The sequence below is a fragment of the Carlito syrichta genome, unplaced genomic scaffold, assembly GCF_000164805.1.
Source record: "Carlito syrichta isolate Samal-C Ts95f unplaced genomic scaffold, Tarsius_syrichta-2.0.1 Scaffold314799, whole genome shotgun sequence".
NCBI classification, from domain to species: domain Eukaryota; kingdom Metazoa; phylum Chordata; class Mammalia; order Primates; family Tarsiidae; genus Carlito; species Carlito syrichta.
In genome coordinates, this window is record NW_007258895.1 from 756,512 (window position 1) to 783,608 (window position 27,097).

Here is a 27,097-nt window from a genome sequence, read left to right on the forward strand (position 1 = left end):
GCCCAGGCGGGTCTCGAACCTGCGGGCTCAGGCAATCCACTCACCTCAGCCTCCCAAAGGCGCGGGATTACAGGCTGAGCCACGGAGCCCTGCTCAGATCTCTATTTTCAATGTACCACCCAAGGTTGAAGAAGCCTTACTGACCTCTAGTCAACAGAAGTAGCTGACACACAGTTCCCCTGCAGTGCTTTGAAAATCCCTACTTGAGGATTTTTGCAAGCAGAAATGAGGCCACTCCGCACCCTACACCACACCACACCACACCACACACACACACACACACACACACACACACACACACACAATCACTCCTAGCTTTTAATTTTTCAGATTTATGCTGCAGAACAATGTGTGTTTCAACCTGGAGAGAGCATCATTCTTGGGCACATCACATAAATGAGAAGCTGTGCCAAGCCCAGTTCTGTCGCCAGAGACACAAGGTTGCAATAAGAGTTCTTTACTTAGATGACCATATACACAGTTTGTGGTTCTGTGATATTAAGCCATATAGTAGACTACCTTCACCAATGTTTGGGATGCACAATGGGCTTAAACTCCACAACCAAAAAAAAAAAAAAAAGAATTAATAATGTATTACAGAGAATACCATCCTTTGTTCTGGGGATAGTAGAGGGACCAGCATCATGGGAATCTTTCCAGCAGTTCTCTGATCCTTATGGTCATTAACAGAGGAATAGGAATGGAAAGAAGAGTGGACCCTATTGGAGATTTCTGCCTATTAAAATAAAGCAGTTCTTGTCCACCAGGTTTATTTTTCCATTAATCTTGCTAGTCATTCACCAAAAGAACCTGCTATTCCAAAATTCTCAAATGTACTTGTAAATATTTTATAAACCCCTTCCAAAGACAAAGCAGAATCTTTATTATTGCCACTGCCAAAAAGAATTTTGCTGTCTGAATTCATTGAAACAGACAAGGAAAAGATTAAGAAAACCAATAAATATCCCACACACCAAAATGAAAACACACACACATACACAAATTCCAGGCAACCAAAAGTAAACGAGTGCTCAAAATCAGCTTTAAGTTACTTTTTAAAAACCTTTAAAATCATTAAAATTTGTTTACATTCCTTTTAAAAGCTTTAGAACATGTGCATAATAGTTTATATGGGCTAGGCACTGTGACTCACACCAGTAATTCCATCACTTTGGCAGGCCAAGGGTGGAGGATTGCTTGAGACTAACCTGGACAACTTAAGTAAGACCTCATCTCCACAAAAAAAAAAATAAAAACATTAGCCAGGTGTGATGGTGCACATCTGTAGTTCCAGCTACTGGGGAGACTGAGGTGGAAGGATTGGCTGAGCCCAGAAGGTTGAGGGTCCAGTGAGTTGTGATCGTGCCACTGTGTTCCAGCCTAGACAACAAAGTGAGACCCTGACTCAAAAAGAAAGAAAAAGAAAATTGTTTATATGTTTGAAGAGAGGGAATAATTGAGACAGATATGCTTTAAAAAGCAGAGGGACTTCACAAAGCATTATTTTTTAAGTCTTCAAACAGATGAAGGAAAAAAGTGATCCATTTACCAGTCAACCACCCAACACAGTCTGAAAATGTCACTTCTTCCCTGATCATGCAATCCAGAATAGTCTCACCATGTTCTTTTCTTGCACGTCATAGATCACCTTTTGTCATTATAAATCTCTAAATTGCTCCTTCACCCACGATCTGTTCACTACTGTCTATGAAACATCCAATTTGGAGCCTGACATTCATTCATCCCATTTATTCATCTTGCCATTTATTCATTTATTGAGTTCAAATATTGACTAAGCACCTACCATGGGGCAGACACTGCCCTAGGAATTAGAAATACTAGTAACAAGGGAAAAGGGAAAACAAGGTCTCTCTCAGCATTTACTGATGGAAGGGGAGAACAACAATAAAGAAGCAAACAAATAAGTTAGAAAACAAATTGTAACCACCTAACCCCAGCCAGAATGGCCATCATCAACAACTCAAAAAATAACAGCTGCTGGAGAGGGTGTGGTGAAAAGGGAACACTTCTACACTGTTGGTGGGAGTGTAAACTAGTGCAACCTCTGTGGAAAGCAGTGTGGCGATTCCTAAAAGCTCTAAATACCAACCTCCCATATGACCCCACAATCCCCCTACTGGGAATATATCCTGAAGAACACAAATCACTCTATAAAAAAGATACCTGCACACGCATGTTTATCGCAGCATTGTTCACAATAGCAAGAACCTGGAAACGGCCATGCTGCCCGTCAAAAGAGGACTGGATTAAAAAAATGTGGTACATATACACGATGGAATACTACGCAGCCATAAAAAGAACAAAATCATGAATTTCGCAGCAACCTGGATGGAACTAGAGTCTATAATACTGAGTGACCTCTCACAGAAACAAAGATCCGAGTATCACATGTTCTCACTCATATAATGGACCTTAAACATCCAATGCAATACTATACGAAAATGACTGACCGTACTGGGAAACTATGGTGGGGGGAGGGAGATGGGATTAACAGTAGCAAATATCTGTTTGGGAACGGGGAAACACCCCATATCAACAGGGTGCCTGAATGAAACGCAATTGTATACCTAACCCTTAACTGTACCCCACAACTTCACAATAAATTAAAAAAAAAAAAGAATTTTAAAAAAGACAAAAAAAAAAAAAAAAAAAAAAAAAAAGAAAACAAATTGTAATAGCTGACCAGGCACAGTGGCTCACGCCTGTAATCCCAGCATTTGGGAAGACTGAGGCAGAAGGATTGCTTAAGCCCAGGAGTTCAAGACCAGCCTGGACAACTTAGTCTATACAAAAAAAAAAATCAAAAAAATTAGCCGGGCATGGTGGCACTCACCTGTGGTCCCAGCTACTCAGGAGGCTGAGGCAGAAGGATCACCTGAGCCCGGGACATCAAGGCTGTGGTGAGCCGTGTTCATGCCACTGCACTCCAGCCTGGACCACAGAGACCCTGACTCAAAAAAAAAAAAAGAAAGAAAAATGAGTGTCTCTAAGATGCCAAGACACTGCTCTGCGATCCCTGTATATTCAACTCCCAAGTACCCTCTAAGATAGGTACTATCATCATTTCTGTTTTATAAATGAAGAAACTAGAACAGAGTGGTTGTGGAACTTGCCCAAGGTCACTTGGCCAGTAACTGCAGGAGGAGAAACACTCGTCCAGCTGATATAGTTCCCAGCAACTGCGCACGGTGCTATCCTGATCACGTACACCAACAGGCGGTGGGCAGGGATGAGCTTGTGAACAGTTTACATATACAAGATAATAAATATCCATTGAACTAATGAATGAATAAAGTAATGCAACACTTCTTAGTTTATGAAATGTGGGTATAAATGCAGAACTTACAAAAGCTTTTTAAAGTCTTTGAGACACTTTACTACTTCTTTTACCCACACCTACCTTCTTATTCTATCTTCTGCATGACCCCACGAGTTGGGAAGACTTTGTGGAGCTCTTTTTCTTTAGTCAACATAATGAAAATAATGATTATTAATTGTTTTTTTCAAACTATACCTTTATATGTTAAGGATCATGGCTCTCGGGTATTCATATTGCTATCCAGAATTTGCTTTTAGATTACCCTGCTCACCAATTGGCACCTATTCCTCTCTTTCTCTCTCTCTCTTTCACTTATCCATTGTATCTCTCACCAACAGCTGAGACACCATGCCATGTAATAGGTTGTGGCCCAAATTAAAGTCACCGAGCTTAAAGAAGTGTTGCAATAAATCTCAGAATGGCTCAAAGAAGATGACAGACATTATATGCAGGGGACTATAGCCATGCCTGCTTCTCAGCCAGCCTGGAAAAGAGAATCAAAGTCAGCAAGCTCTAGGCTAAGGGGACTGCCGGAAAGGGAAGTCCCCAGACACTGTCTGGGATGGGGGTACAAGGAGAAAGAGGAGTGTAGGGAGTAGCCTCTACCCTATGCTGGCAGACCAAGGGAACACAAAGACAGCTGTATCAGACAAGGGATCTGTTCCCGGACTAGTGACAGAGACAGATGCATGTCCCCAGCATGGATGGGGATTAGAAGCAGTGAGAAGATCCCTCCTCTCCCAAAATACTCCCCTTCTTAGGCACCACAGTTCAAATAATAGCAACTACCAATCTCTCTCTCTCTCTCTCTCTCTCTCTCTCTTTCACACACACACACACGCACACACACATTAAGTGCCATGTGCTTAGAATGTGTTATTTTAATCATTACAGCAATCCCATGAGATAAGTTGTATTACTTTCACTTACTTCACAGATGAGAAAATCAGAAGCTCAGAGAGGTATCAGAATTGCTCAAAGTCACCAACTACTAAGTGACAGAACTTTGATCTGCTGGACTCCAAGATCATAACCTAAACAGCTGTGATGGTTCTAAGCCTCACGTATGGTCACAGCAAGAAAGGCACAGGAGTCAGTGAACAGAGACACGGTGATTTGAGCACCTTGGCATTTCATCATTCTGGGAGAGCTTTTATAGCATGCACAATTCCAGGAAGCTCCACAACCCTTGGAAATGACATACCTAGCCCATTGGAGAAAACCCAGCCCACACAGCTAGCGTCTCTCCAGTCACCAAGAGCACAGAAAGCGATGGGTGGAAAGCAGAGCTGGAGCCTGTCATCACTTGAGTCTCTCTGGCACCCGTGCTAACATGCATCACTGTGAATACCACCAACAACTGTTCTCTTGGCACACAGCACACTCAATAGAAATGCTCTGCTGATAAAAACAAAAGAAGGACGCTTTTCGAAGCCCAGTAACTGCACCTGATGCAGACCTGTCCTTTTCTCATGCTGGGTTACTTGTACAACAAGCCAAGATGCCCAGGAGGCATGTGTTTTGATCACTACAATTCTAACATATTGTGACATATTTTGAGAGTACAGAGGAGTTCCTTTCTCGTAGGTTTAGGTTTTTCAAAAATTGTTACTTCTTGATGAGCTCTCAAGTGAATTTCAGTGGTCTACAAATCCACCAATGGAGGGCCAGGGTCACTGGTCATTACCTTTTACATCTGTGCCTGGGAAAGTCAGGTTAAGAAAGCAGATACTGGACACTGGTGGGGAGAAAGAGGGGAAGGGGGCACATGGCAACGCATTGGGTACCAGGTCCACTGTCAGGGAGAGAAAGGGCCCGTTAGAAGTCCAGACTTCCTCATCTGCATGCTACTTACTTACATAGTAAATCCTCACTTGTACCCCACAACTCTAAAATTAAAAAATAGAAATAAAATAGAAAAAGAAAGCAGTGAAGTCAGCTGGCTAGAAAATCTGAACAAGATACTAAGTCATCTTCTCTCATCTTTTAATTGTAGGCGTTTCTCTACTATAGTGAAGGTATAAAGGAAATCTCTCAAAAGAAAAACAAGAATTTCTGTAACTGTCTTGTTATTCAAGTGTCTATCTTACCTCATCTTTGTTTTTACGTTGTTTCTTCTAAAAATTCAGCATTCTTTTTTTTCTAAGTTGGGGTCTCACTCTGTCATGGCCACCGCAGCCCCAACCTGCTGGGCTCAGGCGATCCTTTGGCCTCAGCCTTCCAAGTAGCCAGAACTACAGGCTTGCACTACCACACCTGACTAATTTTTTGATTTATTGTAGAGATGAGGTCTCACCAAGCTGCCCAGGCTGGTCTCAAACCCCTGGGCAATCCTCTTACCTTGGCCCTCCAAAGTGCTGGGATTACAGGCTTGAGCCACTGCGCCCGGCCCAGCATTCTTTATGGGCTTTACTCTTCCCTACTGTGATATGCTAATAGGTTAATGCCTTTAACGCAATAAAAGAAATCTTTGGGGTTTTTAAAATTAACCTATAACTAATTTAAAAGTTTTATTAATTTCCAGCCCTACGCTAGACTCTGCAATAAATTTAAAATAAATGGAAGAAAGAAAGTAAGAGTTTCTAGCCGGATGTGGTGGTTCTCACCTGTAATCCCAGTACTTTGGTCCTGTGGATTATTTGAGCCTAGGAGTTCAAGACCAGCATGGGCAACATAGCAAATTCTTGTCAAAAAAAAAGTTTTTTTTTTAACTAGCCAGGCATGCTAGCATGCACCTGTAATTCCAGTTAGTCTGAATGCTGAGGTGGAAGGATCGCCTGAGCCCAGGAGGTCAAGGCTGCCATGGGCAGTGATCATCATGATGATGCCACTGCACTCCAGCCTGGGCACCCTGACGCAAAAAGGAAAAAAAAAGGGAAAGTTGTTCCTCACACATACAGGGGAGCATCTCTGGGGCAGAAAGATCTGGTTTAACTTTGATCTCTCCACTTACCAGTTCTGTGACCTTGAGTTAATTATTTAAACAGAGTCTCGGGTTTTTTGGAGACCACGATATCTAATTCTTAGCAACAGGGTAAGAATCATGTGAGACAATATGCTAAACAATCCCTACTCCATGTCATAAGAAGGGCACAGTAAATGTCAGTTTCCTTTCTTTTCTGCTGCTGTCAAAGTGTTTGCAAGGAGTCTGCAAAGAGTAATCAAACTGGATTTGAATCCCAGTCTCTCTGCTTAGTAGTTATGGGATCTTAGGCATTTCTCTTTGAGCCTCAATTTTCCAATTTGTCAAATGGGGAAAAAATGTGGACTTACCTCCTAAGACTGTTTGGGAAATTTTTTAAAATGTTTTTTCTATTTTATTTGTTTTTATATATTATGTATGCGTTTATTTATTTGTTTGTTTTAGAGAAGGGCTATCACTATGTTAACCAGGCTGGTCTTGAACCTCCTGGTTTCAAGTGATTCTCCTACCTCAGCCTCCAAAGTGCTGAGATTACAGGTGTGAGCCACCACACCCAGCCTGTTTGGGGAATTAAGCGAGGGAAGACACATAAAGTGGAGAGTGCAATATCTGACTCAATAAACAAAACTATTATTGTCGTTATCAATAAGAGAAAAGACATGACATTGAAGATTAAGGACCCAATCATTGTAGGCTGCCTCTTGTAGATCAAAAGATGAAGATGAGTGGGAGAAAGAGAAGCTGGGGTTTGGTGCGTTTCAGAAGAGGCAGGAGTTAAGATTTCGAGAAGACTGATAGGGACTGAGAAACTTGGGCTTGTTGTTGTTTTGTGTTGTGTTGTGTTGTGTTGTATTTTATTTTATTTTATTTTATTTTATTTGGCAAGTGCAGTGAGAAAAGAAAAGGGACAATCAAAGGCGAAGTGGAGGCACTTAACCTGGAACATATGGGGATGTTGAAGAGAAAAGCAGTTGGAGCCACACAGGCCCTTGAGGTGCCAGAGGAAACCCCAGTAGGACAGGAAGTATGGTGCCAGATTCCAGAGGTCCTGCAGACCTGCTGTCAGGAAGCTGACCCTGGGTGGAAAGGCAGGAGAGAGCCCCAGGAAGGATCTGGGCAGGGACCATGCAGGATCACAGTTGTGATTTAGAAAGTTTGGAAGTGATATGCCATATGTGCTGGAGGATCCAACCTGGGGAGCCAACCAAGTGCCCAACTTTCCCCAGCAAAGGTCAGTTCTCTGCATCAATGGTATGTTTGGTGGGAATAGCATATAATGCCTGAGAATCAGGAAACTGGGGTTCAGATCCTGACTCCTCCACTTCTGCATGGGGATATTGGGCAAACTTCTTTTCTTTTTCTAATTAATATTTAAATTCGTAATTATATTTTCACTTGATATAGATTTGACTCTAGAGAAAGCGGTGGATGTATTTTCTTTTTTTATTTTATTTTAAAGATGTAGGGTACAACTCAGGGTTAGGTATACAAATGTTCATTACACAGGTACCCTTGTTGATGAAGTGTGCCCCTCCCTCCCCTGGCCATTTCCCTCAACTGCCAATCCCATTCCGCCTCCCTTGGCAGTTTCCCACTACTGAATATTGAGCAAACTTCTTAACATCTGTGCCTCAGCTTTGCACGTGAGGAAATTTAAGGCAAATGATACTTATTGTGTAAGCTCAAGGGAGAAACAAGATCATGTCTGCCAAGTGTCTAGCATCCAATAGGTGAACAACAAATGTGCTTAGGCCTTGGATTCCATTAGCTAGTGTCATTCCAGGGATCCTAGGAAACTTGGTTCAGCATCAGGTTTTTCCCTATCAGTAAATAAAACACCACTTATTAAAAACAGAATTATAATATTTTATGAGTTAGACTACATAAAGAGGGTTAACAAGATGTTTCAAAATAAGAAAAATGACGAGCAAAAAACCTGTTCATTAAAGTGGAAATATCAGTCTTCTAATAGTAGGCATTGATTCATCCATAAAGCCCTAGTAATTCTGTATTTTAACATAGCTTGTCAATCAGGAATCAGCAATAGGCAGAGAGCTAAAGCAGTATTGGAAATGCTCTCCTGTTTAAGTTGCATAGTGGTTACACAGGTACATTTTTAGTGTACTAAGGGGGACCCAAAATAACCCAGAATTATCTTTTGGAGAGTGGGTGCCTTGTAATATAGGCTTCCCCTGCTGGGTAAGTGTTCTGGGAACCCATCAGCATCAATGTACCAATTAGTACTATTATGAGAGGCTGCATTTGGCCTCAGTGAATTTTTGGGGGATAAGTCTTTCAACATATTTGCCCATTTCATGCTAGGGTAATTAGCGAGCACACCTGCCCATACCACACTGAGTGTTCAGCAGTTTTTTGACCAAAAACATCATGACCTCCGTACTCCACACTCCCTATTCACCTAATCTCACCCCAAGCAACTTTTTTTGGTTTCCCTAGAAAAAAAAAATCCTCCAAGGGAAACATTCTGCTGATGTGGAAGAGATGAAACAAAAAACGGCAGAAGCGCTAAAAGGCATTAAAATTGATCAGTTCAAAAAGTATTTTGAACAGTGGAAAAAGCATCACAAAAGGTATATTGCCTCAAACAGAGCAGTTTGTAGGTGACTGAAATTTAAACATTTAAGAATGAATACAATTTTTTTAATAATTCTAGGCTTTTGGGGTCCCCTCCTTATACTTTATGAAGGTATGATTTACATTAAAATGCACTCATTTAAAATGCAGAGTTCACTGAGTTCTGACAAATACATGCACCTATGTTCTCACTGTTACAATTAAGACATAGAACAGCCAGACTTTTTGCGAGGCTGAGGCAGAAAGATTGTTTGAGCCCAGGAGTTCAAGACCAGCCTGGGCAACATAATGAGACCTCGTCTCTACAAAAAAAATTTAAAATCTAGTCGGGCATGGTGGCACATGGCTGTAGTCCCAGCTACTCAGGAGACTGAGACAGAAAGATCACCTGAACCTAGGAGGTTGAAACTGCAGTGAGCCATGATTGCGCCACTGTACTCCAGCCTGGGAGACACAGTGAGAATCTGACTCAAAAAAAAAAAAAAAGACATAGAACATTTCCATCCTCTCTGTGCCCCTTCCCAGGCAATCACCTCCCCACCTGCAGCTGCAGCTTTCTTTCTGCTATTTGTCACTGCCTCTTTATTATCATTATTTAAATCATGTCTACATGGTGTATAGACTCCTTTTTAAATATGCATATTTCAGAATTTTAAAATTAATGCCGTATTTTGCCAGCTGAAGTTAACAACAAATGCCAAAGTTTCTACTGAGAGGGTTTCTTGGCATGAAAGTCAAAAAGAGAACCCAGCCAAGTACTGTAATTCCTTCAAAGGACAACAGTAGCAGCTGGCAAAGATGACCAGGTAAAGCTGATCCAATTCTGGATGAAACCTGACACTAACTGGACAGAGGTAAGTCACTTCACCTGTCTCCATTTCAATTGGTTCTTAACAGATGGTATGTATGTACCATCTACCACATCCCACGTGTGTGGTGGGGTGACCACGTAACTTACCAACTAAATCAGGACGTGCTAAAGGGGCACCATAATTAAATAGGCCACGGTAAGAGTCATAAACTCAAAATGTTCCCCACAAACCTGGATTTAACATCATGCTAATTATAAGCATCTTCTAAAAGTACCTCTTGTGATGTCCACAGTGACCTATAATAATCTCTCAAAAAGTAAAAGAAGCCGGGCTCGGTGGCTCAGCCTGTAATCCCGCGCCTTTGGGAGGCTGAGGTGAGTGGATTGCCTGAGCCCGCGGGTTTGGGATCCGCCTGGGCAGCGAGACCTCATCTCTACAAAAAATCAGCCGGGCGTGGTAGTGCATGCCTGTAATTCCGGGCTACTCGGAAGGCTGAGGCGGAAGGATTGCCAGAGCCCAGCAGGCGAGGCTGCGGTGGCCGGGAGCGGCCACTGCACTCCAGTCTGGGCGACAGAGTGAGACTCCAACTCAAAAAAAAAAAAAAGTAAAAGAGGCCGGGCACAGTGGCTCACGTCTGCAATCCCAGCACTTTGACAGACCAAGGCGAGAGAATCACTTAAACCCAGGAGTTTGAGACCAGCCATAGCAACATTCTCTTCTTAATGAGAACTCTTCTCCACAAAAAAATTAAATAAAAAATGTAGCTGGGCATGGTTGTGCATGCCTGTAGTCCCAGCTACTCAGGAGGCTAAAGCAGGAGATGGCCTGAGCCCAGGAGGTCGAGAGTTCAGTGAATTGTGATCATGCCATCGCACTCCAGCCAGGCTGACAGAATGAGACCCAGAATGAGATCAAAAAATAAAAATAAAAAATAAAAAAAGGTGCAGGAATATTGCATAGACTTATGCAAAGTGATGTGTCTGAGAGTTGAAGTCCTTCATCCAAAGGTGATAAGGTTTGTCCAATCCAATCCACCATGTGGTAAGAGATTACAAACAGACTGCCCAAGGGGAGAAGGGGTCTGAGATACAGAGACAGGAGACAGCACACACTGAAACTGTGAAACCACTTGAGAAAGACTGAAACTGCCTGATTATGAAAGCACTTAGCTGGGTTATACAGTCTTTGCCACTCACCCTCCTGAGAGGCAGACATTAAGGGCTCTATCAGTGCGCATTACCTCGGAACTCCCACAGTGCAAATTTCATACTGAGATACCTAGTCTTCAATAACATACTGATTCCAAGGACATAGCCTGTGCGGGATGGGGGGGAAGGGAGCAAAAGCAAGTCTTCTCTGCTGCCAAGTGAATTTTATAAAATAGATCAAATTTAGGCACATTTGCACTCACAGAGTTAGGGCATAGCATCTTTTAAAGTACTGTACAGATACAAGAAAGCATTAAGTGTAAATACCTGAACAAACCACAGCTAAGAGTCTCTTATAAGCCTATAATATCTGGAATGACTGCTGAAACTTAAATTAACTTGGATTTACCCAAGTCTTCTAAAGTCTAGAAAAAAACACATAATTGCCTTAAATTGCATGCAGAGGTTATCACCTGCACCTCCAAAGGAGATATAGAGATAGCTATTTGCCTTCAATTGCACGGATTCCCTTAAATTAGATTTGATTTGCATACATGCTAAAGATTCTGATATTTTCAGTCACAATTTTTGTGCTGCTCTATTTCATCTACAAGATTGCAAATGCAATTAATGTAATGAAAGATCTTTATTACAAAATAAAACATATTTAGAAATCAAATCAGTGACTCATTACTTCGTAAAACAGCTGTTAGAAAGTAAGTACTTGTATTCCAAACATAATGTTCTCAAAAGTAAACTTAAAAAAAAAGTCTCTCACCCAATGGCTATTTGTTCATTTCTCATCAGAGGGAACAAAATTTAATAAAATGTCAATGGACAGTTCAATTAAGTTATGTATTATAAAATCCAACAAGAAGAGTTTTTACCAAAACTAAAAACCCAAATGTGTATCTACTTAATTTTAAACAATGAACACCTTGAAGAATTGTTCAAACAATTGTTCCTTAGAACACAGTCTTAGAAATGAAGCTGGCAGTTGGCCATTCCAAACAAGTGAGGATCAGAGCTGGAATTCCCCATGCATATACCTGGGTCCTCTGCACTCACTTTCAGCTTAGCTGGGAGTCTGGGTCCTACTCGGGAATAGACTCTGAAATCTCTGTGCCACCCCAGGACCATTTGTCAAAAGGCCTTGGGCTTGATTCTCATATGCAAAATCGCCTCTGGTCTCTTACTCCACCTCCAAATACTCAGTGACACTAAAATAGAGGCAGCTCCTGCACTTCTTCTACAACAGCCTGGGTTTCAGTTTTGGCTCATCTTTACTCACTCACTCTACAAGTGTACTCAGATCATCTACAGTGCCCTTGACAGTAGCGACCATACCACCTGCCTCTCAAGGGTCTTCTGAGGACTGAAGGAGGAAAATTCTGAAGGACCCTGGCCTCAGATGTGATCCCGGCTTAACAAACTTTATCCCCACTTATGTTCCCATATTGGTTTCCATAGGGGGATGCTAAACCTATCATGAGATTCTTAATTAAATTTTTTTTTTTTTTCTTCAAATAAAGATGAGGTCTTGCTATGTTTCCCAGGCTGGTCTTGAACTCCTGGCCTCAAGCAATTCTCCCGCCTCAGCCTCCCAAAGTGCTAGGATTATAGGCATGCACCACTGCACCTGCCCCAATGAAATAACTTCTGATTGAAGTTCAAAATAAACATTGGATGCCAGGAAAACATGAGAAAAGTGGTATGTTTGAATCTACAGATTTATTCCTAAAGCCCTGCCTGCCTTCTTGTAGACATTGTCTCATTTCTTGTAGAAGAAACTTTTTATATACTCTTCAGAGCAGGTGTCAAGAACACAAAATGATTCCAAACTGCTTTTTGCCAAGGGCATTAAAAAATAGTCAAATTTTGTTTTAATGTGAAGAGCTTTTAAATCAATGAAGGACTCTTGCAGAAGTGGAGGGTTGCACCCCACGCCCTTCTGAGGTCCCATGCACCCACTTCCCACCCCTCCAGTCCCAAGGCCACAAGAGGAGTTAGCCCCCAGCAGCCTTCACCTGAATACATAATGAGGCACAGGAAGAAGGTTATCCACGCTCCTCAGTAAGAGTCCTGAACTCATTCTCCTCTCTCGGCTCGATCCCCTCAGGATTTCTTTGTTATGGTAGACATCAAATCAGACCTAAGAACACTGTTAGACTGATGAATGAATGGAAACTCTGAAGACTTGGTCCTGACTCAATCACTGACTAGCAGCATAACCCAATGAAAATCATTTCACCATCCAGCCTCAGTTTCTTTACAAGCAATCTGGGATGATGAACACCACCTACTCTACCATCCTTCCAAGACTGACAAAAGAATGCAAATAACACTTACATACACTGATAGTATATACACCCAAGCTTTCTGAATATTGAGGTTATTTTATTAATGTTACAGTATGGACTTGAGTCTTTCTGTGTCTCATAAAGATGAGGTCTTGGCCGGGCTTGGTGGCTCAGCCTGTAATCCCAGCGCTTTGGGAGGCCGAGGTGAGTAGATTGCCTGAGCCTGCGGGTTCAAGACCCGCCTGGGCAATTTGGCAAGACCTCATCTCTACAATAAATCAAAAATTAGCTGGGGGTGGTAGCGCATGCCTGTAGTTCCAGTTACTTGGAAGGCTAAGGCGGAAGGATCGCCGGAGCCCAGCAGGTCGAGGCTGTGGTGGCCGGGAGCGGCCACTGCACTCCAGTCTGGGTGACAGAGTGAGACTCCAACTCGAAAAAAAAAAAAAAGATGAGGTCTTGCTATGTTTCCCAGGCGTCTTGAACTCCTGGCCTCAAGCAATTCTCCTGCCTCAGCCTCCCAAAGTGCTAGGATTATAGGCATGCACCACTGCGCCTGCCCCAATGAAATAACTTCTGACTGAAGTTCAAAATAAACGTTGGATGCCAGGAAAACATGAGGAAAATGGTATGTTTGAATCTACAGATTTATTCCTAAAGCCCTGCCTCTAAAGTAATAGAGCCTAATAATATTAATGGCAAAATCAGGCTGGGCACGATAGCTCACATCTGTAATCCCAGCACTTTGGAAGGCTGAGGTGGGTGGCAGCCAGGGTGGCAGAGTGAGATTCTGACTCAAAAATCACCATCAACATCATTATCATCATCATCATCATGGCAAAATCATTGCCAGACATTGACCTTTTGGTCAAATTACATTTATATCTATTCATTTCCTACTTACAATAATATTCTGATCAGTATCCTCCATTTTATGAAGAGGAAACTGAGGCACAGAGAAGTGAAGTGCTAGCCACTCCTGGTGGAGCCAGAATGAAAACACGGCCATAGTCTATTTCTTAGCCACTATGCTGATGATATGCGGACAACCTCCAAATATTTATCTGACTGAAGAAAACTATGCCACATAATCCCATTGGAATCAAGGTTCACTCACTCAGTGTCAGACGAGAGCCCTCATCTCATACTATATTATATGTTACCTTGTGAAACATCATAACCATCCAAAGGGTAAAGAGCATTTTTGCTTTTAACAAATTACAAACTTGAGGTTCAGTAACTTTCCTCCAATTCTAAAAGTAATAAATTTGGGGAGATAACATATAAGAAATATTGGAACTGGGTGCAATGGCTCACGCCTGTAATCCTAACACTTTGGGAAGTCAAGACAGAAGGAGCACTTGAGGACAGGAGCTCAAGACCAGCCTGAGCAACATAGCAAGATCCTCTCTCTACAAAAAGAAATTGAAAAATTAGCCGAGCATGGTGGTACACATGTAGTCCTAACTCCTTGGGAGGCTGAGGTGGAAGGAGTGCTTGAGCCCAGGAGTACAAGGCTACAGTGAGCTATGATCAGGCCACTGCTCTCCAGAAAGAAGGGACAGAGGAAGGGAGGGAGAAATTAAGTAGAGAAGTGGTTAAATCCCTACCCATCTCCATCAGGTGGGCAGCTCCGGGATCTGCTCCTACCAGTCCAGCAGCCTCGCTGGGTCCCAGGTAGACCCCTGACTTATGCCAACCCCTGCTCCCCACACCAGTAGGGTGGGACACCCAGCTTCTTAGCCCACTGACCAAGGGGCCTGGGAGAGGGTTGGGGAACCTCTGACCCGTAGTCAGAAGGGCCAGAAGGAAAAGAATTGTCAAGAGGCAGGAGCCTCATGCACAGCTTTATGCCGAATTCTCCAGATTCAGGATTTCATGTCAGAACTGAGACTACATTTTTCCAAAGAAACACTAAGAAACGATCATTAACACAAAGGCCCGTGTCTGCTAGGGTAAAACGGGCCTTCATGGGTTGGTGGGAGAACCAAATCACCAGTACTACATTGTTTTTACAGGAAAACAAATTACAAGTTCTAAAACAAAAGACTTGCTATGAGAGACCTTTGTGGGTCTCCAGTTTGTGCACTGGGGACTGCCCAGCATGCCTTTTTAGTACTTGGAATCCAACTGACAAGGCCTGTATGTCCCCCGAACCACAGGCAATAAAATCCTCAACTAACATGTTTCATCTGTAACTACCGTTAGCTTTATGTCCTCTCCCCAGCTTGGGACCATATGTTGCTAAAGGTTTCACAGCAAGCATTTTTTATTCTTTGGGAGGCCTGCCTTATGGTGGGTTTGTGTGGGTCTGACCTGAGGACTCTATGAAGGGAGGAAAAGTCCTTCTTCCATCCCAATGGAGCCCTCCTAGCTCTACAGAAATAGTTCTTTTGATGTGTGGTTGTGACACTCTGCCTTGGCTCTGGCGCTCACCACCCTTCTGTGTGACCCTAGCCAAATGATTAAGCTCTCTGAGCCTCAGCGTCCATGGCTATTAAAGGAGGGTGAGATACAAACAGGTGGTTTCTAGGTTTCTAAATTCCCTCTTCAGGCCTCAACAGATAGGCAAAGCTAAGAGTTACTGGGCTCCTACTCTGGTTAAAACAGAACACTTAGCAAGCACTAAATGAGGTGATACATGTATTACATATATTTACACATATATTTACATATAAAGTACTTGGAGTGATACCTGGCATAGAAAAAGCATTTAATAGTGTTAGTTGTGCACTGCCCTCACAATAACTCTATTAGGTACATACCTTTACCATTTCCATTTCACAAGTGACAAAACTGATACACAGGGTTTAAGTTATCTGGCCAAAGTGACAGAGTTTATAGACAACAAAACCAAGATCTTGACCCAGGTCTCTGAGATTCAAGACACCCAATTTTTAACCACTAAAGCCACACTGATGAAAAAAGAGGGAAGAAAGTCCCTTTGACCTGAAAAGGCTTTATCTGAAAATGACACATGCTAATGAGAATACCATATGTGTAAAGTTCTTTCAAATATATTATTTCTTTAACCCCTACCAATTTAAAGTAGGTGGAACTATGCCTCTACTTTTTAATCATCCATAACTTTTTACACATGATAGGTGATGAAAAAATGTTTAGTTTTTCTTTTCTTTTTTTTTTTCTTTTTTTTTTTTTCTTTTGAGTTGGGGTCTCACTCTGTCAACCAGGCAGGAGTGCAGTGGTATGATCATGGTTCACCTCAGCCTTGACCTCCTGGGCTCGGGTGATCCTCCTGCCTCAGCCTCCCAAGAAAGCTGGGTCTACAGGAGTGCACCACCACACCTGGCTAATTTTTTGAGATCAGGTCTCACAGTGTTGCCTAAGCTGGTCTCAAACTCCTGGGCTCAAGCAAGCCTCCCACCTCATCATCCCAAAGGGGTGAGCAACTGAGTCTGGCTAATTTTTCCTTATTTGCTAATTTCAAGCAATATTTGTTATGACAAAACACCTGCTCATCTCCTTCAGAATCCACTATTATTCATTTGATTCTGGGTGTAACATTGCTACAAACACATGCAAATGTTAATGAGAAGTGACCCTATCTTGGCTAAGAAAAAGCATGACTCTTAGGGACCTACCAAACACCAAAAAGATTCTAAATCAATGAAAAATGAAGAAAGGGCCCAGACAAGCCAAAGTCATCCATTTTAAAGTGTAAATAAGGTTCTTTCTCTCTTTTTTTTTTTTTGAGTTGGAGTCTCATTCTGTCACCCAGGCTGGAGTACAGTGGCATGCTCACAGCCACCGCACCCTCGACCTATTGGGCCCAGGTAACCCTTCCACTTCAGCCTTCCAAGTAGCTGGAACTACAGACACACACCACCATGCCTAGCTAATTTTTTGATTTATTGTAAAGATGAGGCTTCACCAAGTTGCCCAGGCTGGTCGAACCCGTGGGCTCAGGCAGTCCTCTCACCTTGGCCTCCCAAAGTGCTGGGATTATAGTCGTGAGCCACCGTGCCTGGCTTTTTTTTTTTTAATTGAAGTCTCATTCTGTCACCCAGGCTGGAGCATGCAGTGGCATGCTCACGGCTACTGCAGCCTCAACCTGCTGAGCTCAGGCGATCCTTCTGCCTCAGCCTTCCAAGTAGCTGGAACTACAGGCGAGCTCTACCACGTCCAGCTTATTTTTTGATTTATTGTAGAGATAATATCTCGCCAAGTTGCCCAGGCTGGTCTAAAACCCCTGAGCTCAGGCAATTCTCTCATCTCAGCCTCCCAAAGTGCTGGGATTACGGGCCTGACCCACTGCACCTGGCCGATATTTCCCTCTTTTCCAGCACATTCGAGTGTTCAGTAACATTTTTTGAGACTCTAACGATGTGGCAGCTGGTGAGTGCCAGGTTAGATCCTAAGAACCAGATAGTGAACAAACAGGACCGGTCCCCGGTCCTGTGCAAAGGCATCTGTGAGGTCAGCCTCATACAGGTCCAAGGTCAGTTTATGCAGGCTAGGGGAGAAGCAGTAACTGCCAGCTACAAAAGGGGTGAGTGGGTGGGTGTTATAGGCTGCACTGTGACCCTCCAAAATTCATGTGAAAACATTAACTCCTAGAATGAGATAGGGTAATTCAAAGAGGTAATTAGGTTGCATGAGGTCAGTAGGGTGGGCCCAAATCCAAACTGACTGGTGCCCTTATTCTTTTTTTATTTTTATTTTTTTGAGTTGGAGTCTCACTGTGGCCCAGACTGGAGTACAGTGGCCGCTCCTGGCCACCGCAGCCTCGACTTGCTGGACTCTGGCGATCCTTCCGCCTCAGCCTTCCAAGGAGCTGGAACTACAGGCGCACACTACCGCGCCTGGCTAATTTTTTTGATTTATTGTAGAGATGAGGTCTCGCCTGCCCAGACAGGTCTTGAACCCGTGGGCTCAGGCAATCCACTCGCGGGATTACAGGCTGAGCCACCGAGCCCGGCGACTGGTGCCCTTATAAGAAGAGGACATTGGGACTCAGAAAGAGACACCAGGATGTGTGTGCACAGAGGAACGGCCATGGAAAGACCCAGGAAGAAAACCACTACCTGCAATCCAAGAGAGAGGCCTCAGGAGAAACCAAACCTGCCAACACCTTGATCTTGAACTTCCAGCCTCCAGAACTATGAGAAAATAAATTTCTGTTATTTAAGCCACCTCGTCTGTGGAATTTTGTTATAGCAGCCCTAGCAGACTAACACAGAGGACAACGCTGAGAAGTCAAAAGATGTTGACGTCATGGGAGAAAAATAAGGTCAGCACCAGGAAAATGACAGCAGATCAGCAAAGCATGCACAGGTAGGGGACACCTTCAGGGTAGATCCAAGATGATAAGTGCAGAGAGTAAGAGTGAAAAAAGGAGAGGGAACAGTCCATGGATGTTTATCTAGCACTTTCTGTGCTAGGCAATGAGGGTATATACAAAAACCAGAAAAAGTCCTGTCTCACCAAATGTCACAGGCCAGTGAGGAGGAAAGAGCCTAAACACTGAGAAAGTACCAAAGAAGAAGCAATAAGACAAAAAATGCCAGAAGGAAATAATGCAAAGGTGCCTGAAGGCTATGCCTGACTCAGTGCTGAGATTTCCAGAGAGATGCTGATAGGAAGGCTGTTTATTTTGAGTAGGCGTGGGGACTGGATGACAGTGGAGTGAGGGCAAGAGTGGGGTAAGGAGACTCCTACAGGGCAGAGGGAGGGGGGTGTGAGGTAAATGAACGGAAAAGCAAAATTAAGGCAATCTAGGGGAAGGGAGGATCAGGCAGTCTGTGGATGATGCTATCCTTGAAGTGTCACTGTTGCCTGCAGAGATGAAGTGAGTTAAATCAGAGCTAAGCTGATTGAACTAGGCCAGATATACTGAGGCTACTCCTCGCGCTGTATGGCCCAAACATAAAAAATATGAAAGAATAATAGAGAAATACATCACGTGGCAAAGCTGTATGTATCACACCACAGGAGTTGGCTGTCAAAAGCAAGGCCACATGAGAGGCAGGAAGATGAGAAAAACTACGATGGGGGCCTCTTTCTGCCCATTTGGTGAGAACAGTGGAGAGGAAATTCAAGACTGATTGAGCTGGAGAGCTCCTGGCCTGTTTCCTCTCACACCCGTGTTACTGAGGGGAAAAAAACCAAACAGCAGAAGAAAGAAAAATAAACATCTAGGAAGGTCCCAAAATCAAATAACATGCCCCTGATGACTTAAAATAATCTTTTAAAAAATTTTTTTAGAGACAGGGTCTTGCTCTGTCACCCAGGCTAGAGTGCAGTGGTGCAATTATAGCTCACTGCAGCCTCAACCTCCTGGTCTCGCTTGAGGATCACTTATCCTCCCACCTTAGCCTCCAAAGTAGCTGAGATTATAGGCACGCGCCACCAGGCATGGCTAATTTTTTAAAATTTATTTGTAGGGATGGGGGGGTCTCGCTATGTTGCCCAGGTTGATCTCAAACTCCTGGCCTCAAGCAATCCTCCTGTCTCAGTATCCCAAAGTGCTGGGATTACATGTGTGAGCCACCAATCCACCCTGATTTTAAAATATTCTCTAAGAGTTTCAGATTTGGTAAATTGAGATGTCTTGACATCAACATATTAACACAGGAGCAATAATTTCTTATCAAGTAAAACAATGAAGGATTTGTTATGCAAATCAAACATAGTGTTCTTCTCTAACATTTTTCCCCAACTACATCCTCCTTTATGGCCAGTAAAGGAGGATAGATACAGTTGGGAAAAAACTATGAACATACACAGAAATCTGACTCTAAAGGCATTTCCCTTCTATTGCATTGCTGGAGAAAGCAAGAGAAGCCAAATTCTCACAGTTCATCAACTTTCTGTTTGTGTAAACAATCTCACTTTATTTTTGAATTACTTTATGGGAACAGATAGTTTCCAAATGTACTATTTCTTACTACAGAATATGGAAGCAGTATCACTGAAATCTTAAATTAAGACAAAGAATAATACAGGCATACTTCAAGCTTGAGTCTATATTTAGTAGGCCTCATTTTCCTAAACTAAGTCTTACTTGGAATCCTGGCCTTGCTTTTTTTTTCTTTTTCTTTTTTTTTTTTCTCTAGTCTTACTATCTGAAATACAATAGTAAAATTCTGATGCAAGAAACTTTCAGGCAACAAAAGAATGGTAGCAATAGCAGAAGCTAGGCTTTGTAGAAGTTATGCATAAAAAAGATATTGTCTATGTATCTGAACATTTATCATAATACTACATGATCACTGCTTGAAGGGACACAACACTAATAAAGGTACCTGATCCCAAACAGGAGAAGTGAGGACCGATGGGAGGCACAAACTTCACCTGTACAATGACCACTTATGTACCTAACCCTGAATTGTACCCTACATCTTTAAAATAAAAGATAATACTAATATCATATTGAGTTAAATAAACTACATTATTTAAATTTTTTAAAGAGATTATCTCTGTAAATACAGTTGGGTTTTATGTCTTTCATCCTTAAAATTTTTATGATAGATTATAATCTTATTACTTGAAATATTCACTGCAAGCAACACCAAATACTTTAATTCCTACAACTGACACAATCACTGAAAGAGGTCACCAGTTGATGGAATTGCCATATCTAAGCCCAAGATCATTTCCCCCAATAGCTCTCAAAGACTGAAGTTCAATTTTCCAAAAAGTTATACAAAATCTGAAAAGAAGCCTCATAAACAGGTTGCTGGGAGGCTTAGACAAAAGCATAAGTTATGTGGTCTGATGAACACATACTATCCTAAATAGGGTCATGGCATTTCTACCATTTGAATTATCAAGTCTCTGGAAAAGCACATGTAATACAACACCTGGGGGAAGATAATTACAGGAAGATTTTAAGAGCACTGTAAATATGCTGCCCAGCTTAAATATTAAAACTCTTTTATAGATTAAAAAGGGAAGAAAAACAGAGAAGTACACACAAAAGAGGGAAACAACAGTTTAAACAAGTAATGATGAAGTTGAATGATTAGACAGAAAAAGTCTATGTGCACACCAGAAGGACAGCAAGGACAAAAGAAACTTGACTTATGAATTGATGACATCAACATGGATTTCACAAGGTATCTACCCTCTAAATGTTTATACTGAAGAATTACTAAACCATGGCATGGAAAATTTCAGTTCACCACAGTCACACAAAAAACATTCTTAGTAATTTAAATAAAATACATTAAATGAAAGGGTGTGCTAATTTTTGGCCTAAGAGCATACGGCCACCAAAAATCAAATGTTACAGTGACTGACAAAATATCTAGCAGTCATTCCAATGATGAAGGTCACATCTTAGGCTGTTCCTTTATAAACTGGCACAGGTCAAAAATTCCCAGAGGTTTTCTGACCTACAGGTGTAGGCTATTATTCTAGAAGCATGATTAGCATGCTCTTGCCTTTTCAGTACAGGCGCCTACAAGGCAAGCAATGAGACTAGTAAGTAGGTTTGTGGAGGCTGTTGCTGTCATGCTACGGACACGTGGAAAAGCACATCTGGACATGATTCAGAGCCACTGTACACATTGTCTTAGTTGTTCTAAAGGCTTTTCCTTTATACTAGAATTTATCTACACCTTAAAAGGAGGAAATTGACCAACAGAAAAAATAATAATAATAAGGAAAAGGATATGATTTATAGTTTTGGGGGTTTTGTTTTGTTTTGTTTTTGAGTCAGGGTCTCTCACTCTGTTGCCCAGACTGGAGTGCAGTGGCATCATCAGGGCTCACTGCAGCGTCAACCACCTGGACTCAGGTAATCCTCCCTCCTCAGCCTCTCGAGTAACTGGGACATGAGGTCTTGCTATGTTGCCACACTGGTCGCCAACTCCTAGGCTCAAATGATTTGCCTGCCTCGGCCTTCCAAAGTGCTAGGATTATCAGCATGAGCCACTGCACATGGCCATATAACTTATAGTCTATGAACAGAATTCTGTACTTAAAATACATATAATGAATAAATATATTTATCTGAGTGACAGTCACAGAAGTGATAAGTATATTAATAACAAATTTAATTCAACAGCAGAAATATAGTTCCATTAGATAGACTATAAAAAATATAAGTTTTAAAGAAAACATATGATTTCAAACATTTCATTATGTTTATAATGAAACATCTGTATGACCAAAATTATGAAATGGAATATGTTGCTGAGAATAACTAGATCTCTTTATCAAGTCCTGTGTGAATTCCAATGATTAAAGAGTGCTAACATCCCAGGACTCTTTTGCTATAGGATGAGAGTGGAGTGGAGAAAGTCAGCCTTCAGGAGATAAACTTGTCCACAAAACTCAGAGAAGATTCTTTGAATTGCACAGGCATTTAAGAGAGCTACCTCATACAGAGGAGGGTATTAGTCCCACAAACTGACAAATCCCAAGCCTTGACCATTTCCAGAGACCTCAATCAAAGAGTCATAAGAGCCCTGTGCTCTACTACCCCATAAAAAGTGGGAGTAGCATGAGAGGATCAGACCAGAAAAACAGACTTCAATGCCCTCTCTTCCTTTATTCACAGAATCTTGGACTGTCGGGTTCTCACTCTACATCCTGGAACCATCCTTCCAGCCACAGAATGTTCATGGGCACTCCCACCCTAATCCTATCATTCCCACTAAACCCGATCCAAATCTTCTGCTGTCAAAGCCCTTCCTAACCGGCTTCACCAAAATGACTTTTTCCTGTGAATTCTGCACAGGAAAATATCCATCAATACTATTTGGCAATACTTTGGCCTTGTGGCTCAGTGGCTTCTCAGAACCGCTACTTAGCTTCTCCACATTCCTGTCTTGTCTTATAACTTGCATCTCCTACAAAACTCTGCCCTCATGTATAAATGAGTATTTTTTATGCTGCACTTCTATATTCCTGCCTGGACAAACTTGTTGTTTCCTGTAGGGTCTTTCTTGCCTATAGTCACCTCAAAAAGCTATTGGCAATGAAACACTCCACCCCTTCCCTTGACAGAACTTTCAACTAGTGGTCTGCACATCAAGTCTAAGGGCTTCCTTTTCATTTTCTAGGACCTCCTGCAATCAGCCTGAGACAGACACTTTCTTTTCTTATTCCTCTCTTTAATCCATACAAGTCCTACAAACAGGCTTTTGAACTTCTCCATCCAAAAGGACACTACTTAATAAATCAGCACTAAAAAAAAGTTTGCTCGACTGATGTGCTTATTTATGTACTTCTTTTTATTGGGCCCAATTTTATCCTTCCATTTATATTTATTACTACACATTGTTTGTGCTCTTCTAACAGGCCACCTCAAGTCAATATAGAATCACTCGTATATTTACAAAACAGAGATATCTATCCTATAGCTCTTCCTACTAATCCCGCAAAATCAATTTCTTAATTTATGTCTCCATTCCCCTCCAAATAGAATGAGAACGTCACAAGAAGGGAAATAGGAATCCTCTTCTGGTCACTGCTGTGTCCCCATTGCCTAGACCAGTGGTTGGCACTCAGAGCATCTCAGCAGATACTTGTGGAATGAATGCCCCTTAGTGAATCTCCAGAAAGCCTCCCAGATTCTGCCTCTCTCCATCCCTACCCTCTGCCTAACCAGAGTATGGTCAAGAACATGAATGCGAAAGTGAGACCGTCAGGGTTCACCATCTCAGTAGGGGTAAATCTTGGCACGTTTTCTGCCTTGGCAAGTTATCTGCCTTGTCTCGATCCCAATCTCCTCAACCATAAACCAGAGTATGACTGGGTCCTAGTAAGGACTGAGTGAGATCACGCAGCTAAGCACCTGGCACATAGCAAAGTGCACCCAGTGCTAACTGTGCTTTTTTTTGTTTTGGTCAGTGACAACCGTGCCACTATGCCTGTGTGGATCAGTCTTTCCTGGTCTCATCTGCTAAAAGACTAGAATCTGACCAAGAAAAAAAAAATCATTTTGACTCAAATGTAAGCAAGTTAATAGGCTCAAAGTGAGAGCCTGAGTTTTTTCCTATAAATAAAAGTATATGCATTTGAGGGACAGCTTAGACATCTATTCTATGTTTCTGGGTTGATATCTTACTCTTCAATTCTGTACAAACACACTATGTTGCCCAGGAGTGCAGTTCTGCTTAAGTGGCTGCCAGAAGAGTGACTTTTTAAAAGGCATAAACCCAACAGCCTGTATTATACAACATAACAGTGAATAAAGCTTGCTGTATCACTCTGTCTTAGAAAATTTATGACAAAGTGCACTTCACAGCTCTTTAAAGATCTTCATATCCATTCTGATTTTAAGAGATACTCTTAAACTAAATATGAGTCCAGGAGAAGTCATTATCTTTACCAATATGTTACTATTTATAATTTCAACTCTGCTAGAGCTCTTTGTATATAGGAAATGTCAACACTATGCACACTGGAAGTAATTTTAACTCTTACTTATTTTCAGTTTTGGTTCTTCCAAATAAGAAACTGTTAGTAAATATTTTTTATAACAAAGAATACATGTGGCATACACCCTGTTTTTTACCTGAGCCAAAGATATTTTGCAGAAGCAAATAACTACTTGCTTTTCTCTCCTTATGGGTTTGTCTTAAAGCTTCTACAAACTTAGGTGACATCCCTCCACTCTCCCTCCCCTTCAAAACATTATGTTTCTGGATGAGGAATTAACACTAAGTCTCTGAATTTTAACTGAGCGTTAAACATGTGCAAGTGAGTCACAATTAAAACCCGGCAAAACTCACAAACTAAGCTTCCCATAAACTAGCAAAGAGGAGAATAGGAACACTTTTAAACGTCAACTTCACATGGCAGTCTTAGTAGAAAGATGTGGTCTCCGCTTTTTAAAACACTGGTCTTCTCAAAGAAATGCCAACACAGCAGACACATCAAGTTCATCTATCTTTTAAAATAATCGTCAGCATCACTGAAGTAGAACAGCTTTGAAGCCTCCCTACTGAACTATACATGTAGTGTTTGTTATTGGTCATGCCAGCTGTTTTCTGCAGTCATATCCAACCATCCCACAGCTCATGGTACACTCTATGGCAGACAGTAAGGAGAATTTATAAGTTTTTACAAGTTAATGATTCAGGCAATTCTTGGAATAACTTCCACTTGAGAAGATGCAACTAAGGTCCTAGCAAAAGAAATCCCCAGCTGTTGACAGCCCAACTTTGGAAACTCCCTCTTTCTTGCCCACTCCTGACTATCCCTAAATTCAAATTACAAAGTTGAATGACCCTGGTAAGCACTTTCTGCCTGAGATGAACTCAAAATTCTATCGAATTATTCATTAAGGTTCTAGATAAATGTTTACTGAATTAAAGGGAGAGAGAAACACTGGAAACTTCGCCTCCAAAAGTCCACTGTCTGCTCCCTTGCCCACCCTCTTCTTCCTCTACAGAAAAAAACACACACAAAAAACCCTGGAAGCTCATGCTGGCAGTCAAGCAATCCAGGACCCAGAGGGCTGACACTTGGCCCACGAGGTGATGACAACAGAGAGGCCTGGGCAGTGACTCCAAAATAGGGCACCCACTGCCTTGGGAAATGTTAGGCGCTTGCTAAGATACAAACCGTCCCCGGGGGAGCTGAACCAGATGGTCGGAAACCAAGTCGGTTTCCGTACAGATCTCAAGGCCCGAATCCCATTCCACCACCCTCCTTCCTGTTTATAGAACCCGCTCCGGCAACTCCAACTACCAACGAGAAGGCAGACGTTCCAGAAATATGTCATACATGACACAACTTGAAAAAGTTATGCAGCTTAATGGCGCGAGTTACAACTTGCCGGGCTCACAGGCAAACCGGCTCACGTTAATTACTTTTTAAAAAACAGGCCATCCCGTCCATTTCTGGGTCCCAGCAACCACCAGGTTACTGAAAACCGGGTAGCTGCAAAGTAGGAACCAAACTGTGTGGGCGGTGAGCCAAACGCGAGGAAGGAGCGAGCCGATCGCTTCCGAATCGGCCGCCGAATGGAGTTCACGACAAGCGCCGCGGCTCTTTCTTGGCACAGGCGCAGGAGGAGGAAGCCACGGCACCTCGCAGGCGGCACTGAGCTGCCCCACCCCACGGCGGTGTCGCCGAGGGGGGCTCGCGGCAGTGCGCCGCTGCCCTCGGCCGAGCCACCTTTGTCTGGGTTTCCCCACCGGGAGGGACGCGCGACGCCTCGATGCAAAGACGACTCGAGGAGGCGCAGACGCGGCTTTCCGCGCGCGGGTGCGCAGCCCTGCGCGGGGCCCAGGAATCCGACGCGGCCGCCCGAAACCTCCCACTTCCACTGCGCGCACGTCCAGGCCCCGAGGCCAGTTCCCCGGCGCGGCCGCCCGAGGCTGGAGGGCCGGACACCCGCGCTCGCCGGCGCAGCAGCCGGACGCACCCCCTGCCCTCCCGGCACCGCACCGCCGGGCGAGGCAGGGACCGTGCCCGCTGCCGGGCCTGTTTCTCCCGCGCGCACGCGGGTCCCTTCCTCGGGAGAGCACGGGCCGATGGACCCCCGAGACAGACCGGCTCTGTGACTGGCCACCGCGTTGGGGAAGGCGCGACAGCCAGCCAGACAGCCAGCCACGGCCTGCCCCTCGGCCCTCTCTCACCTGCTTGCACCGTGTCCGAGAGGTCGTGCCCGGGGGCCGCGGTGCGGGGAAATTCCTTCAGTTTCCTGGCGCTGAGGTTCAACCCCCCGGAGTTGGCCGCCTCCTCTAGCGCGCGCTCCAGACCGCGGTTCAAGGGCAGGTTGAAGCCCCCGCTGCCGCCGCCGGCGCCGCCGCCGGTTCCTCCGTGGTGCTGGTGGTGGTGGTGGTGGGGATGATGATGTGGGTGCAGAGTAGCTACCGAAAGGGCAGGGACGAAAGGTTGGGGTTCGCCTCCCGGCGTCGCCATCTTCTCCCAGCCCCCCCCCACCCCCACCCCGCCCCGCCGCTCCTGCGGGGGGGGTCACAGCGTTCCCCGCGAGGGGAAGACGGCAGCTCGGGCTGAATCCCTGCAGTGCTCCACGGAAAAACGCTGGAAAGAGGGGA

The 27,097-nt window shown here is 43.3% G+C and overlaps 1 protein-coding gene across 1 annotated transcript in view; it reads right to left on the reverse strand.

The window, feature by feature from the left end:
* LOC103274556 (leucine-rich repeat and calponin homology domain-containing protein 1-like) overlaps positions 1 to 27,097 on the reverse strand; it is a 158,302-nt gene extending 131,205 nt beyond the window's left edge. The window contains exon 1 of the mRNA XM_021705891.1: positions 26,675 to 27,097. Coding sequence (XP_021561566.1) covers positions 26,675 to 26,960 — 286 coding nt within the window. The 5' untranslated portion in view covers positions 26,961 to 27,097. The remainder of the gene's footprint in view (positions 1 to 26,674) is intronic.